The 15414-nt window shown below is 35.4% G+C and overlaps 1 protein-coding gene across 4 annotated transcripts in view; it reads right to left on the reverse strand.

The window, feature by feature from the left end:
- The window catches only part of SREK1 (splicing regulatory glutamic acid and lysine rich protein 1), a 55372-nt gene that overhangs the window by 20287 nt on the left and 19671 nt on the right, over positions 1–15414 (reverse strand). For 3 of the 4 annotated variants that reach the window (XM_082457246.1, XM_082457245.1, XM_082457248.1), the window contains exons 4-9: positions 11013–11177; positions 10690–10868; positions 9358–9488; positions 8361–8475; positions 3096–3215; positions 2344–2724 (exon numbers count right to left, since the gene is read on the reverse strand). In XM_082457246.1, coding sequence (XP_082313372.1) covers positions 2344–2724; positions 3096–3215; positions 8361–8475; positions 9358–9488; positions 10690–10868; positions 11013–11177 — 1091 coding nt within the window. The remainder of the gene's footprint in view (positions 1–2343; positions 2725–3095; positions 3216–8360; positions 8476–9357; positions 9489–10689; positions 10869–11012; positions 11178–15414) is intronic. The other variant, XM_082457247.1, reaches the window with a different exon arrangement.

Below are 15414 nucleotides of genomic sequence, written 5' to 3' on the forward strand. Positions count from 1 at the left end.
GGAGATAATAACTCAGGCCTTGTAGTTTTGTTATGAGGATCAGGATAATACCTGTGAAGTACCAAGCCTAGTGTCTGGTGCACAGCAGGTGCTCAGTAAATATGTTCTCCTTCCCTTTGATGGTCTCATCCTTATTAACTGTAATTCCAAGCATTAAAAGTTTTTAAATATCAAAATTTTTCCTTAAAAATGTAGCTCAGAAGACAATGTTGGAAATAAAAATATTAAGTAGACTATTATTCTGGGCAGTTAAGAGGTTTCCCATTCACTAAACAAATCAGAGCACCTGAAAGGAAGAAAAATGCTACAAGGTAAGAAATGGTAACTCTTCAGCAAGCTCTTCTGAAAGCATGAAACATTCCAAACTGCTGAACCTTTAGGAACTAACATTAGTCAGCATTTATTCTCCAGGCCCCAGAGGTATCTAAGAACTAAGAACTGAATGTGAACATCTACACTTTCTTAAATATCAAGCAACTTAAAATGACCCATGAAAAAATTATAAACATTTCAAAGTCATCAGAAAAAGTAAATTCAACTGAATTTAAAAGGAATTGAGGGGACTTCCCAGGTGGCGCAGCGGTTAAGAATCCGCCTGCCAATGCAGGGGACACGGGTTCGATCCCTGGTCCAGAAAGATGCCGCAGAGCAACTACGCCTATGTGCCACAACTACTGAGCCTGCACTCTAGAGACAACATGCCACAACTACTGAAGCCCGTGGTGCCACAACTACTGAAGCCCGTGGTGCCAAAACTACTGAAGGCCACGCACCTAGAGCCCATACTCTGCAACAAGAGAAGCCACCGCAATGAGAAGCCCACACACCGCAACAAAGAGTAGCCCCCACTATCCACAACTAGACAAAGCCCACGTGCAGCAATGGAGACCCAAGGCAGCCAAAACTTAAAATTAATTAATTAATTTTTTTAAAAAGGAATCGAAATATTATTTGGTGTTGTGAAGGGCAATGTCTAAACGATCACAGAAACACAAAGGAATGTGTGAAACACAACCAATAAAATAACTGCAATAAAGATGCAGTCTGCAAGGCTCAACTGATACCCACAGCAAATGAGTTAATTTCTTCAGGTTTTGGTTCAATGTGCTGAAATATGGCAATGACCTACTGATTTGAAGTCACATTTTAACATATACTGTTGCTTTCAACTATATAATTCTGAGGCATTTTTAAAAAGCCAGTACCAAGTACTGGCTAGAGTCCTCAGTTAAACAATCTCTAAAAAGAGGAGAAAGAGCTACTATACTACTATACTTCTAACTAAAGTGCAGAGCAGATGGAAAATTTCCTCTGAGCTTTGGTTTCCTCATGTTTTAAAACCATGATAACAGTCTTCTCACAGGCTTACCGTGAGGATTAAATAAGATCAGTCATGAAAAACTCTGCTGAGACATAAAATCTGGCATATGGTAAAGCACTCAATAAATGCTTGCAATTATCTTCCATTAACTAGCCAAAGACTAGTATTAAGAATAAGCTGTTAAAACACAAGTTAAAAAATTACAAAATATATAGTCCATTGTCTCAGAAATTATGTTCTATGAAAAACCATTTTAAAATATCTTTAAAACTTGAAAAATGTGTTTTTAAAGTATTTTTAAGATATAGTTTAACACAACTTGGGAACTTCCATTTATTTATAGTCACAATATCATCTGGAGCAATGGATGTAGGTTGAGATAATCTTGAATTAAGGAAGGTCCTCATTTTGCTGATGTTACTATGGCAACCTCCTGCCACCTGGTGGCAGTGTACCTATTAATAAACAGTCCTAAGAAAAAAGCAAATCCTTAACAACAAATTAATAAATGAAAACCAAAATTTAAACATCATATATTCAACAAAGTAGAGCAGTAAAAATGAACTTAGATGACGAAAAGGACTAATACTGTAACTTTAGAAATAATTTTATATATTAAAATTTACCACATCATTCCAAAGAAATATAGACGCCTAAGAAGTCAATTTCTCTACATAAAAAAAACAAAAACAAAAAACTTGCCCCTGCCATCCCACCCTCCAAGAGAATAATAAGCAGCAGCAACAGCAGCCACTGACACCACTGCCAGGTTAAAATAGTGGATTACAAAGGACAGTTAACTTTTCAAGTAATTCTGGCCAATATTCTCTCTTCCTCCTCATAGATTCAATACTGTAGCAATCCCTCTGCTAGAGAAACGTTTACTCTGCTATCAGAGAGAAATGTTCTGATATTATTGTACTGATTCCACTTGTGCACAATTATCTTTTCCCCCAGTCAAAATTTATGTTTTCATTTGTCATCAGTAAGCCCTTTGGTAAAAACTTTAAGCATTATCAAACCTGCTGGAACTACGAGATCTTCTTGATGCATTGTAACTTCTGGGTGGTGTTCTGGACTTTTTATCCTTCTTCCTTTTCTCATCTATCTCTTTGGATCTGTCCTTTTCTCGTTCCTTTTCTTTGTCCTGTTCCTTCTCCTTCTCTTTGTCTCGCTCCTTTTCATGCTCTTTTTCCCGCTCTCTCTCTCTGTCCTTCTCCTTGTCTTTATCTCGGTCCTTTTCCCGTTCTTTATCCCGGTCTTTATCTTTGTTTTTACCCCGTTCCTTTTCTTTTTCACGTTCCTTTTCCCTGTCTCTCTCTTTTTCCCTTTCCTTTTCTCTATCTTTTTCTTTCACTCTTTCCTTTTCCTTGATTTTTTCTCGGTTGTCTTTTCTTTTGTCCCTTTAAAAACAAAAGTAAATAAATAAATTCACAACTAAAATAATTCTACTCCCCAACAAGGACTTCATTCTCTTTCCTCAACAATTATCAACACAAAATAATGTATAATAGCTGTAAGACATTACATATAAATTTCTAAATAATTTATGTATACATGAAGCTGCTAAATGAAACAATTATCAGGCTGAATTTAGTCTGGAAATCTCATGAGTCATACTAACCATCAGATTCAAATCAATGACAATCAATATTAAATCATTACTGAAACAATCAGAAAAAAGTTTAATTTCTTTCATTAAAACTTTAAACCACAACAGATTTTTAACAAATGAGGTCATGAGAAAACTACCCTTAATTTCCAAAAAACTCACCGTGAACGTGAACGACTCCTTGACTTCCGCCTCTCCCTTGATTTAGAGCGTTTTTTATGAGGGCTCTTAGATCTACGTCTATCTTTTTGTCTTGAACGTGATCTATTATGGGATCTACTCCTAAAGAAAAACAAATTGTTAGAATATCAAAACTTATTCTCAGAATTTCAATTTATAAATATTTAAGATCTTTCAAATAAGAGAGTTTTAAAACCAATCCTGACAGTATTTATCAATATTTTTAAATTCTCTATTACATAATGCTTCAAAATTTGATTATCTGACATAAATTTATTTATTGGAAACTTCACCAGACAGTTCACTGTCCAGAACACAAAGACAGAAAAACAGAAAAAGAATTTAAGGTATTTCCTATGTCAGACTTAAGGTGACAGTTTCAGGCGTGGCTTTCTTTTGCTAAATATTACATGCCTCAATTAGAACAGACAACTTCTCCCATGGTCCAAGTTTTCATACCAAAAATTGTCTTTAACTCTTGACTTGCATGTAATATTACTGCTTGTGGCTATAACTTATCTTTGACAGGGAGTAGTGGTTATATGGTTCAATGGTTTCTATAAGTGACTGTGTGCTATTTGTCATAACACATATTAAGAAGAACGCATAGGGAAGCACAGTACTAATGATGGTGCTAGTGACAGGAAACCAAACATCTTACTCATGAGTTAAAGCTAAATATAATCAAATGTTGAATTTGCAAAGCCTTGATTTTATTACATAAACAAAGCTATTAAAAGAAACCTTTATTACTGGAATTGTTGGAGGAAAAATAACTGTTATTCCAATTCTGAAATTCTCTAGGCTCCTTTCCCAACTGAAATAATAGCTTACATAATGTGACATTTTTCATAATGAGGTATCCTAGGAACTATTTATTTAAATGTAACCAAATTGAAGGCATACAACTTAAACAACAAAGTGATGAGACTCACCGGCTTCGGAGTTAAACACTCTGGCTCTGACACTCAGTTCTGCCACATAATAGCTGTGAGAACTCTGGCTAATCACTTAACCTCTCTAAGCCTGAGTTTCTTCATCTAAAAACTGGAGTAAGAATCATACCTATACCTCCTAGAACTGTCATGAGAATTAAAACAGATGATATATGGAAAACTGCCTAACAGTTTCGAGTGCAGAGTAAATGATTAAAAATCCTATCTCAATATCTGCATCATCATCATTAACAATTAACATAAATGAAAACTTTAAATTATATCTCTATTTATTCCAAGGGGTCAAATGAACGTCTACAAGTATGCCTTATATAATTAAAGCTCATCTTGATAGTAACATCTTCATGAATTAAGTTAAAACAAATATCATACATATAGTTAAATGCTTGTGCTATGCCATGAAACCAGAAAAGTCTCCAGACAATCCTCAATTAAGTAATGATCTTGTTCTTAAAACACATTTTTCAGTTAGTTAAAATTTGTTTTCCAACAGCTAATTTTCAACTGAAGCACTCATCTATTATACACTTATCTTCATACCTCATTTTTAATATACGAAGATAATTCGTAGTTTGTTGAAACCTTTATCACTAATAACCTAAGAGACACAAGGGTCAAGTAGTAGCTATTAGGGGAAAACTTAAAGACTTATAACATTTTTAGTCCATTTACAGACATCCACATGAGGGTCATAATGTTTTAAAGGGCCTTTGCTTCTATGTACTTAATAAGTCTTAAGATTTCTATTCTAGTTAACCTTGCTAAAAAAAATAAATAGTAATTCTGTTTTCTTCAAATAGCACTTTCCAATCTTAATTAAATAAACTCCTTTAAGAAAATTAACCATAGCCATAACAAATAAAAGTTAATAATAAAAAAGCACTGACCACTTGACTTCCCACCTTATCCTGTGGGTCCTCAGAGTTTGAAAGTCACTGCTCAAGAGTAATTATTATATTTCAATTTTGACATTAAATATTTCATGTCTGTCTCACCCACTAGCTGCCTACAAGTTTTCTATTAGGAAAGCTAAAAGCTTCAAGTCAAGAGCAAATCTAATCCAACCAAAGATAAAGATTTGAGCTATCATTAGCAGCTGTCATTTTAACATGATGTACAAAACTGCATTTATAAGTTAAATTGTAAATAAAGGGCAACTTACCATTATGTTGCATCAAAGTTCCTTTGTAAATCAGTTGTTTCCCATTAAAATATTATAAAATGTCTTATAGTTCCTATGCTGGTCTGTAAAGGTTACTTAACTTTAAAATATAATAGAAAAAAAAAAAAAATATAATAGAGTACTACCCACCTTTTCTAACACTGTCCCTATGAAAAAAACACATAAAAATTTGGACAGAGTGGAAACACATCTTCCCAGTTCTAACCAAGGTCATAGTAACAAATAACTATTTCCTCCCTCCTACAGAAAGAAGAAGGAACAGGGAAAGAGTCAGGGGAAAGTTCTAGAAGTATCAGAACACTAAGAAGGTAGAAGAAGGTGGGGCTTCAAGAACAAGGGCTCCTGCAACCCATACTCCTGCTAGGTCTAGCGGGTCAGAGCCAGAGCTGAGGGTATCCAATCCCACTAGAAGGGGAGGGGAAACCGAGAAATGCTTGCCATCCCCTACGTAGGGTGGAGAGGGGGAGGGAGTTCCACAAGTCAAATGTTTTGGGGCGAGGAATTTCTTTTCAACAAAACTCATCCTCTTTTTTATTTCTTTATGACCTTAGTAAAGGCTTCTTGTGTTTATACACACCATGTATAAAAACGGTTTATGCGGACAAAAAAGATATACAGGCACACCTCAGAGTTATTGTGGGTTTGGTTCCAGACCACCACAACAAAGGGACTATCACAATAAAGCGAGTCAGGAATTTTTTGGCTTCCCAGTGCATATACAATTTATATTTACTCTATACTGTAGTGTATTAAGTGTGCAACAGCATTATGTCTTAAAAAAAACAATGTATATACCTTAATTAAAAATACTTTATTGCTAAAAAATGCTAATCATCATCTGACAATGCAGTGCTGCCACAAACTTTCAATTTGTTAAAAAACCACAATATCAAAAAAAAAAAAAAAAAAAATCACAATATCTGTGAAGCACAATAAAGCAGAGTAAAATAAAACAAGGTGTGCCTGTGTGTATGTGCGTGTTTGGGTGTGTGCACCAGCCAAGAACAATTAACTTCTAATGCTACGTAATTAGACAGACCTCCATGAAATCACTCCCATGAATAAGAATAAGTAACAAATTTCATTTTAGACAGAATAACCCATCCTCCACTAACCCTTGGAAAGGGAAAATATCCCAATATACTGAAAACAATAAGAGTAAAAACCTTAGTTAAATTATTTGTCCCAACAGAGAAAGCTTCACAGAAATTATCAAGGAAAAAATGATATTAATAATCAAATTTTGCTTTTTTTCCAGCCTTAGAAAACCACTAAGGTATTAGATTTGGAGCATGGCTCTTATAACACAAAGTAAGATTTAAGTCATTGCTCTTTTTCTTCCTCAGAAAAGTTATTACTCTTCAGCTCAATTCTGTATTTTCTTGATCTCCTTTACCTTCACCACCCTGCTGACCTATAGAAATATCCATAATCTAGTACCACTGATTCTATACCACTTTCCTTCTCCAATTCTGGCTTTGCTACACTGTCTTATTCCTTGTACATGAAAACAACTTCCTTCTCTTGGACATGAATTTGCCTTACTGTAAGGCCTTGGATAGAGACAGAGATTAAAACCATATTCCAAAAGGAATTCTGCAAGCTAATAGTAGAGAAGTATACACCAGTAGAGAGCTGAAAGTATAGTTTGCTAGAGTCTAATTAAGAATATCTGCAACTAGGGATTATCATACTAAGTGAAGTCAGTCAGAAAGAGAAGACAAATACCATATGATATCACATGTGGAATCTAAAATATGATACAAATGAACCTATCTACGAAACAAAAATAATATCAGGGACATAGAGAATAGACTGTTGGTTGCCAAGGGGGAGGGGGATGGGAGAGGGGAGACGTGAGAGTTTGGGATTAGCAGATGCAAACTGGTATACATAGAATGGATAAACAACAAGGTCCTACTGTATAGCACAGGGAACTACATTCAGTATCCTGTGATAAACCATAATGGAAAAGAATATGAAAAAGAACATATATGTATGTATAACTGAGTCACTCTGCTTTACAACGTTGTAATTCAAGTATACTTCAATAAAAAATAAATTTAAAAAAAGAATATCATATTTTCCTATCTCATTGCCTCAATCTCCTTGATTAGCACAGAAAAGCAACACTAAACTGAGCTTGCTGGTGAGGTTCAACATAGAGCATACTGGTTCCTTTTTTCCCTCCCCTCAAATCCTCCTCCTTCTCTCATACTCCCAACAAACACGCACACTCGCACACACACACACTTTTCTCTGCCTCTTCTCTTTAGAGAGTATGCGTATGTATGCACATGTAACATGCAATTAGGATCCACTGCATACGTGTTCACATTTCAGTAACAGCCCCCTCCACATCTTAAAGAAGACAATAAAACTTATTTTAAACATGACTCTTAGGTTACTTCCAATCAAGATGGTGTTGCAAGTTTATATCTTGAGATCCCCTTTGCACCAAACACAAAAGATTTTAAAAGAACTTCAAAATGACAAAGCCATGCTCGAAAATAAGATAAACAGAACAGAAGTAGAGCTTAAGCACAATACAACAGCTGCAATTAAAGCTGCAAGTTGCTCCTATGTTTCAGGTCCCAAAGTGGGTGGAAGAGGCTCTTATCACCAAGAGTACAACGACTTAAAGTACCCCATTTGACGCACAGTATTGGAGAAAGGTAACTACTTGAAATCAAGATCTCGGGTGGTGCTCCCCAGACCTTGAGGGAAGTGGGGGAAGAAAAAAACAAAAAAGCTGCAACAACTTCAGCAATATTTTCAGCATCAGATGTTCCCTTTTCCCAATATGAAGAATGAAAAATTTCTGCCAGTTCTGTATAAAGACTAGTTTACTCTTAGAAAAATCAGGAATAGAACATCTTAAGATAGAAAACCAACTTCTAAAACTAAAAATTAGTTGAAATTATATATTAATTAGATAAAACTTCTTTCTTTAGCATTACAATTAAAGCAATATCTAATGGTAACCATACTCCTTGGTGAACACCAGTGAAATTTCTACACTCTGATACTTGGACAAAAACTCAGAAAATCTTCACCACTGTAAATACAAAACCGAAAAAATTTAAATATGACAGTAGAAATTCTCACCTGTGTTTTGACTGTGATCTTTTCCTTCTAGAACGGGATTTTGAGCTAGACCTGGATTTTGAACGAGTGTGGGAACGAGATCGACCGCCTTTTCTTTCATTGTTCTTTCCAGACTCTGGGAGGAAAAAACCACTTTGCAGTGTAAGCTCAGAACAATTAAAGATCCCAGTTAATAATCAGGCACAAGTGGAATGTACCACATATAGTGCAAGGGGCCTACTCTCTGTACATCCTCCTCCTGTGCAATTATCCTTCAGAAACATCCAAGAAAGTCATTGCATAAACTCGTTGAGTGCAGCCACCCTGCAGCAGTACATATAAACCAGATGATTATAAACAGCTGTTCGTAGTATTTTGTTGCTGCCATAATGTACGATTATAACATGTCTGTAATTCCTATGACAGTGATTTTAAATCCTTTTTCCATTTATTTTCCTAGAATTGAAGCTTAAATTCTGAGTGCTAATTTAGAAAATTTGCTCAAATGTAAAAAACCATCTAGACATTTTTAGGTTGGATTTCTAATTTTAGTTAGCAACACAAAAGTTTGAAAGGGTGTTCCTTTACCATGCTAAAACAGACTCTGTATTTTTCCTAACTCATGGGCTCTCTTTTCTATTTTTAAAATTAAAACTTTGAAGGAAAAGTGAATCTGCTTAATCATAACATTTAAAATACATTTATTCTTGTCTTTAGCCTCACAATAATATTTACACTTTGCTTTAAGCGAATCAGTTCTGCGTACTGATTTTGCTATTAAAATATAAAAAACTGATTAACTCAAGCTAATGTACCTCAATTCAGTATCACGGAAAAAGATATTTGTGCTAAATAGTTCTTCAACCTTTAACACTAGTTAAGTCACTTACTCTTTCTTGAGTTTCAGTCTTCTTGTTTGTAAAATGAAGGGACTGAACAGATAATTTCTAAAATTCCTTCCAGTTCTAAGATTCTATGATCTTCAACTATGACCTGTGTAACAACGCTATGGCCTTACCTGGTTCGATAGCTGCTGAGATAAAGGACTGAGCCTCTCGCACTCGCTTCATTACTTCTTCTAACTCCTTAGCTGCAGCCTGAGGTGTCATCTCAGGGGGTTTTACTATTGCATTGTTGGAGTGATTTATTCTAAATTAAAAATATTAGCATATCACAAATACACACCATATTTTACAAAACATGAAACAACTAATTGTTCATATGATACACATATTCACAAATCTGAGGACATCTCAAAAGCACATTTAGAATAATATAGCTAAATACAGAATAACCAAAACCAACCTCAAAACCATGATTTATCTCATTCCCATCTGCCACATCTCTTGCTAACAAAGGCAAAAAGCAAGGGAAAAAAAAGAAAAACTGAACCCTAGCTAACTTCTTTAACAACCTAAATAGACTAGGACAACAGCTTTTCCTCACAGCTTAGAGTTATAATAAATTACAATGGTAACACCAATATTAAAATGAATCACTTCTATTCTTAGATTATAAAATTTTGTTGATCACCTCTGCACCCTGGGAGGATGAAAGGGAACCTATATATCATGTGCACTATTTTAATCGACCCTGGACCATGGCCTAGTCATACAGCTTCAAATATGGGAGGAATCTGATAAAACTCTTCCTTTATGGGTAACAGTGGTTTCTCTAATGTACATAAATGAATTTGGTGTGTCTCACTTTACCATGGTGAAAAGATAGCATTCACTAAGAACAGTTTCTTATCCCTTAATAGCAGACTCCTGATCAAACTGTATAATTAAGGCAATTATCTACAGAATTCAGATAAAATTGGTGCCTCAATAATGTGCATGAAATAGAACTTCTGGTCTTGAGTACCTGAAAGGCTACATCAATTTTTCATTTTGCAAACAAGGATGTGAGCAAACCTTAAAATGTATAATTTAAAACATTTCTGGGTACCTTCTTCCTGAAATTTTGGATTTACCAAAATTCTTATTACTATATTACTGTAAGTTCTACCCATATGTTAAACTGCCCATTAGTCTAGTGTAATAATGCAAAACCAACCTAACTTGTTAAAGCTTATGGAAAAAGACCTACAATCAATATGTATGGTATAAAAATAATGTTAACTTTAAATTAGACCTTATGAAATAGAAAATAAGATGTCTTCAAATGCAACTTTAATTTAAAGGCTAAAATGGTAAATATCTCATGTGTTTCATTTATACTTAACACAAAGTCTTCCTTTCCACAAATTGCCAATTACTATTAAAAAGAAAAAAAAAAAACCTTCATTACATCAAAACCACAAAATTTTTTCAAAATCATTAAAATTTCTTTGTTTAGTGTTTCTTACTTCAGTGGCCTGTCTCCAAACATAACTCCATTAAAAGCAAGGGCCCTTGGTACAGAATTTTGGTCTGCAAATTCCACAAAAGCAAACCGAGTTGGCTGAGTCTCATCACCTGCCATCCGCACAAACTTCACTTCTCCAACTTGTTTAAAAAATTCAAGTAGCTGATCAGCTGTTGTTGTCTGAAGAAACAAAGTAACACTTTAATAAAGTATATTCTTCTTTAAAAAAAATCAGGTAAATACTACTTTATCAGTTGATACGATTTTTAAGAAAGGGAAAGGAACAAGAGGTCCCACCACTCAATTTCTTCTTATATTAGTTACCTGGGAATTCAAATTGCCAACATAGACTGTTCTCCTAATTTCATCAATTTTGGAAGGATCCACATTTCCCATAAGTGGTGGCTGTGGTATCTCTCCAAGTGCTGCAATATTGGGGTCTAGTGCTGCTGCTGGTATAGCTCCCAAACTGCTAAGGGAAACACCCAGCTATAAAAAAATTAAAAAAAAAACAGAGCAGATATTTTCTATTAGTGTCAAAAATTACCATTCTCTAATCTTGAAGAATATTGATCAACTCAGTAAGAATGGGAAGAGACTAGGGACTCCTAATTTAAGCCAGGTATATATCTGAATTATTCAGAGTAAGGTCACAGTAGTTTTCAATGTAATTAGAAATACAACATATTTCTTAACTATCTGGGTATTTTAATTATTTCTAAACTTGACACAAAAAAACAAACAGTCCATTCTCATTATTTGTAGTACTTATGCCCAATAAAATTTGCCATGAAGACTGAATTATTAAATACTGAAATCGCTGCTCCTAGGGAAAAAACACAGGGCTAGGTTCCTATGAGCCTCTGGTCATAACACTTTCATCAAGTGATAAATATATGACCTTGTTTTATGTGTGTTTCTGTTTAAAAATACCTTAGTATATATTATTGATTCATTAACATTAAACTCATGACCAGCAGCATGATCAACTCATGTCTGAATGAACCTTATCTTACATAAGAATTTTCTCTGTAAGGTACATCACAGGCTTCCAACACTTAGGAACACTAGACAGTACTTTAGCACTATGCTGGGGGCCAATTTAAAGAGCAAAACCACCAACATAAAGCACAAAAATGCAAAAAACATGACACTCGACATGCCCCACACAAAGAAGTTATTTACACCATGAGAGCTGAAATAAGGCAGAGTGTTGCTCTGTTTGAACTCATCTGGGAATGAACATATCAAGCAACTCAATTTTTTCATCATTCTATTTGTGTTGATGAATAACCACAAAAGCACCGCAAGTACTGATTTTGAGGTTTCAAATAAATTTTAGCTAGTATGTGAATTCACAAATACAGAATTCACAAATAATGAGAATCAACTGTACCTCGGGCATTCAACAACACTGTGAATTCCTAATACATAACAATAATCAAAAGCACCTAATTTTTGCTAGGTTATTAACTCAATTCTCAGAGCAGCTCTAAGAGATAGATATTACTATTACACCAATTTCACAGATCAAGACAAAGTCTTACAGAAAATAATTTTCCCAAAGATACTCAGCTAACAAGTGGTAAAACCAGGGTACCACCATGCACAGACTAAAATTAAAACAGGGACAAAGTTTACCTAAGAAAAGAAACCTAAAATATTAAACCCTTACTTATACTATGGTAAGAAAAAGATAAAAACCTTTGATCTTTCATAACATTACTAAAATCAGTTTTTAGTTCAAGCATTAAGAAACACATTTTTAATGTGAATTTAAACTTGAAAAGATAGATCTCAGAATTTGAAATGAAAAATTTTGCAGAATTCACAAGACTTTTCAAGGAAAAAAAAAAAAAACTACAACTTTCATTTCCACTTTTGCAATTTAAGTCAAATAAGTTAACTGACTATATACTCTTATACTGTTGCAAAACTACTAAAATTTAACAAATGTTAAGTAATAACACTTCCTAAAGGTGAAAATACTAGTTTATGAAATGAGTATCACTTATGCTTATCAGAGCAACCCACGTGTGATCTTTTCAAAACATGTCAAATCAAGTTTTACCCCCACTTAAAACCCTTTAGAATAAAATTCAAACTTCCTTCTGTGGCCTAAATAGCCCTACATCATCAGTGCCCTATCTATCCCTCCAATCTCAAAACACCTACTACCCTGCCGCCCCCCCACCCCGCCACCCTGCCTTCACAACCATTCTGCACCTGGAACACACAAGTTTTTCTCACTTTAGGGTTTCTCACTTGGCATTCCTTCTGCCCTAGAAAGCTCTTCCCCTAGCTTCTGCTGGCTGGATCCTTCAACCGCCAGGTCAATCACCCTCTCCAGGAGGCTTCCCCTCACCTTATGTAGAGCCTCATTTACTCTCTACTACACCACTCTTTTTTTCCTTCATAGTATTTATTACAATCTGTGGTATCTTGCTACTAACAGATCTTACATTTTTTGCTGTCACCATTTCAAGTTATCATAATGTTGTAGAAAATACCTTAGTTCAAAACAGGTGAATGATCTAGCCTCTCTCCATGTGTTGCGTCTATAATCACACTCCTTTTTCCCCTACCATGTCTTTGACAGTCTAACATTCACAGATGATTGAGGGTCATACCTTAAATTTTTTTTCTACTGTGCAAGAGAATTACTATATACAATTAAGCTAAATCACAAATATGAGTCTTATTATTTGTCAGTTTTGCATGGATTTAAAACAGGCCTTTCCAGGTATTCCCAGCTGTCAATCCCTTTGACCTACAAATTTCTCCACTGGGACATACAATTATAGATCTCTAATGGGCCTTTCCAAATCATCTAATCCAACTCCTTTGATTCTCAAATTTAAAGATCATTCAGTCCTGTTTTTAGAAACTTTTCCTGTCTCTCTCTCTCTCTCTCTTCTTTGCACTATACCATTCTTCGACACTTGTGTCATTTAACATGGTAATCACCAATCACATATGGCTATTTGAATTTTAATTAAAATTCAGTGCCTCAGTCACACTAGTCACATTCCAAGTGCTCAAGAGCCACATGTTGCTAGTGGCTTCTATACTAGATAGTAGAGATACAGACATCTCCATCATAGCACAAAGTTCTACTGGATGTGGCTGCACTGCAACAATACAACTACCCTTCTTTAGATTAGCCTATTTTCTAGCCCTGGTCTAAAGGACCTAAATACTTAAGTTGCCCTTTCAGTCTTTGAGGAGATAAAGATGACCTGACTCCCGATATAAAACTTGTGCCTTCTGACATAGAAACCTTGGCCTCCCTGGAGATGTGATTTTTAAAAAGAAAGAAACCTTATGAAAGGTTTCACTCTTATGAAACTGTAAACCCCTTTAATGTCTGGAAAAGAAATGTTCTAGGCAGAAGATAAATAAGTACAACAGCCCTAAGACAGAAATATGCTTGGCATATCCAAAAATCAACAAAGCCAATAAGACTGAAATAGAGGGGAGCCAGGAAAACAAGTAGGGAAAAAAAGGTTAAAGAGGTAGCTAGGAGCCAAATCACGGGCCACCTTTCCCCTGTTTTCTACCTAAAATTATTCTTCATGAATTAAGTTTTATAAAAATACATATCCACAGCTGAATTAAAAGGAATCATTTCCCTTCAAAGCAACAAATTAAATAATAAAAACTTTATATTCTTGATAAATTAAACCTAAAAATTTTCAAGATAGCAAGACAATATTTTCTGAGGAGGGGGAAAAAAAGATGATGATCCAGGAATCTTAAAATATACCAAAACATACCCAAAATAAAATGTTTAGAAAGCCCAATTCAAATGATCAGATGTTACATTAAAAAGCATTTACGGATCAGGACCTTCCAGATGGCGGAGGAGTAAGCCCTGGAGATCACCTTCCTACCCACAAATACATCAAAAAAACAACTCCTACAGAACACCTACTGAACGCTGGCAGAAGACCTCACACTTCCCAAAAGACAAGAGACTCCGCACATACCAGGCCGTGTGTCTGACAGGGTCTTGGTGCTCTGGCCAGGTATCAGGCCTTAGCCTCTGAGATGGGAGAGCCAAACTCAGGACACTGGATCACCAGACACCTCCCGGCCCCATTTAACATCAATCGGCGAGAGCTCTCCCAGAGATCTCTGTCTCAACGCTAAGACTCAGTTCCACTCAACTACCAGCAAACTCCAGTTCTGGACATCCTATGCAAAACAACTAGCAAGACAGGAACACAACCCCACCCATTAGCAGAGAGGCTGCCTAAAATCAAAAGTTCACAGACACCCCAAAACACACCACCAGACACAGTCCTGCCCACCAGAAAGACAAGATCCAGCCTCATCCACCAGAACACAGACACCACTCCCCTCCACCAGGAAGCCTACACAACCCACTGAACCAACCTTACCCACTGGGGGCAGACACCAAAAACAATGGGAACTACAAACCTGCAGCCTGCAAAAAGGAGACCCCCAAACACAGTAAGTTAAGCAAAATGAGAAGACAGAGAAATACACAGCAGATGAAGGAGCAAGATAAAAACCCACCAGACCAAAAATGAAGAAAAAATAGGCAGTCTACCTGAAAAAGAATTCAGAGTAATGATAGTAAAGATGATCCAAAATCTTGGAAATAGAATGGAGAAAATACAAGAAACGTTTAAAAAGAACCTAAAACAAACAAACAATGATGAACAAAACAATACATGAAATTAAAAATTCTCTAGAAGGA

Source organism: Balaenoptera physalus (assembly GCF_965194825.1).
Source record: "Balaenoptera physalus genome assembly, chromosome: 3".
Lineage (NCBI taxonomy): Eukaryota > Metazoa > Chordata > Mammalia > Artiodactyla > Balaenopteridae > Balaenoptera > Balaenoptera physalus.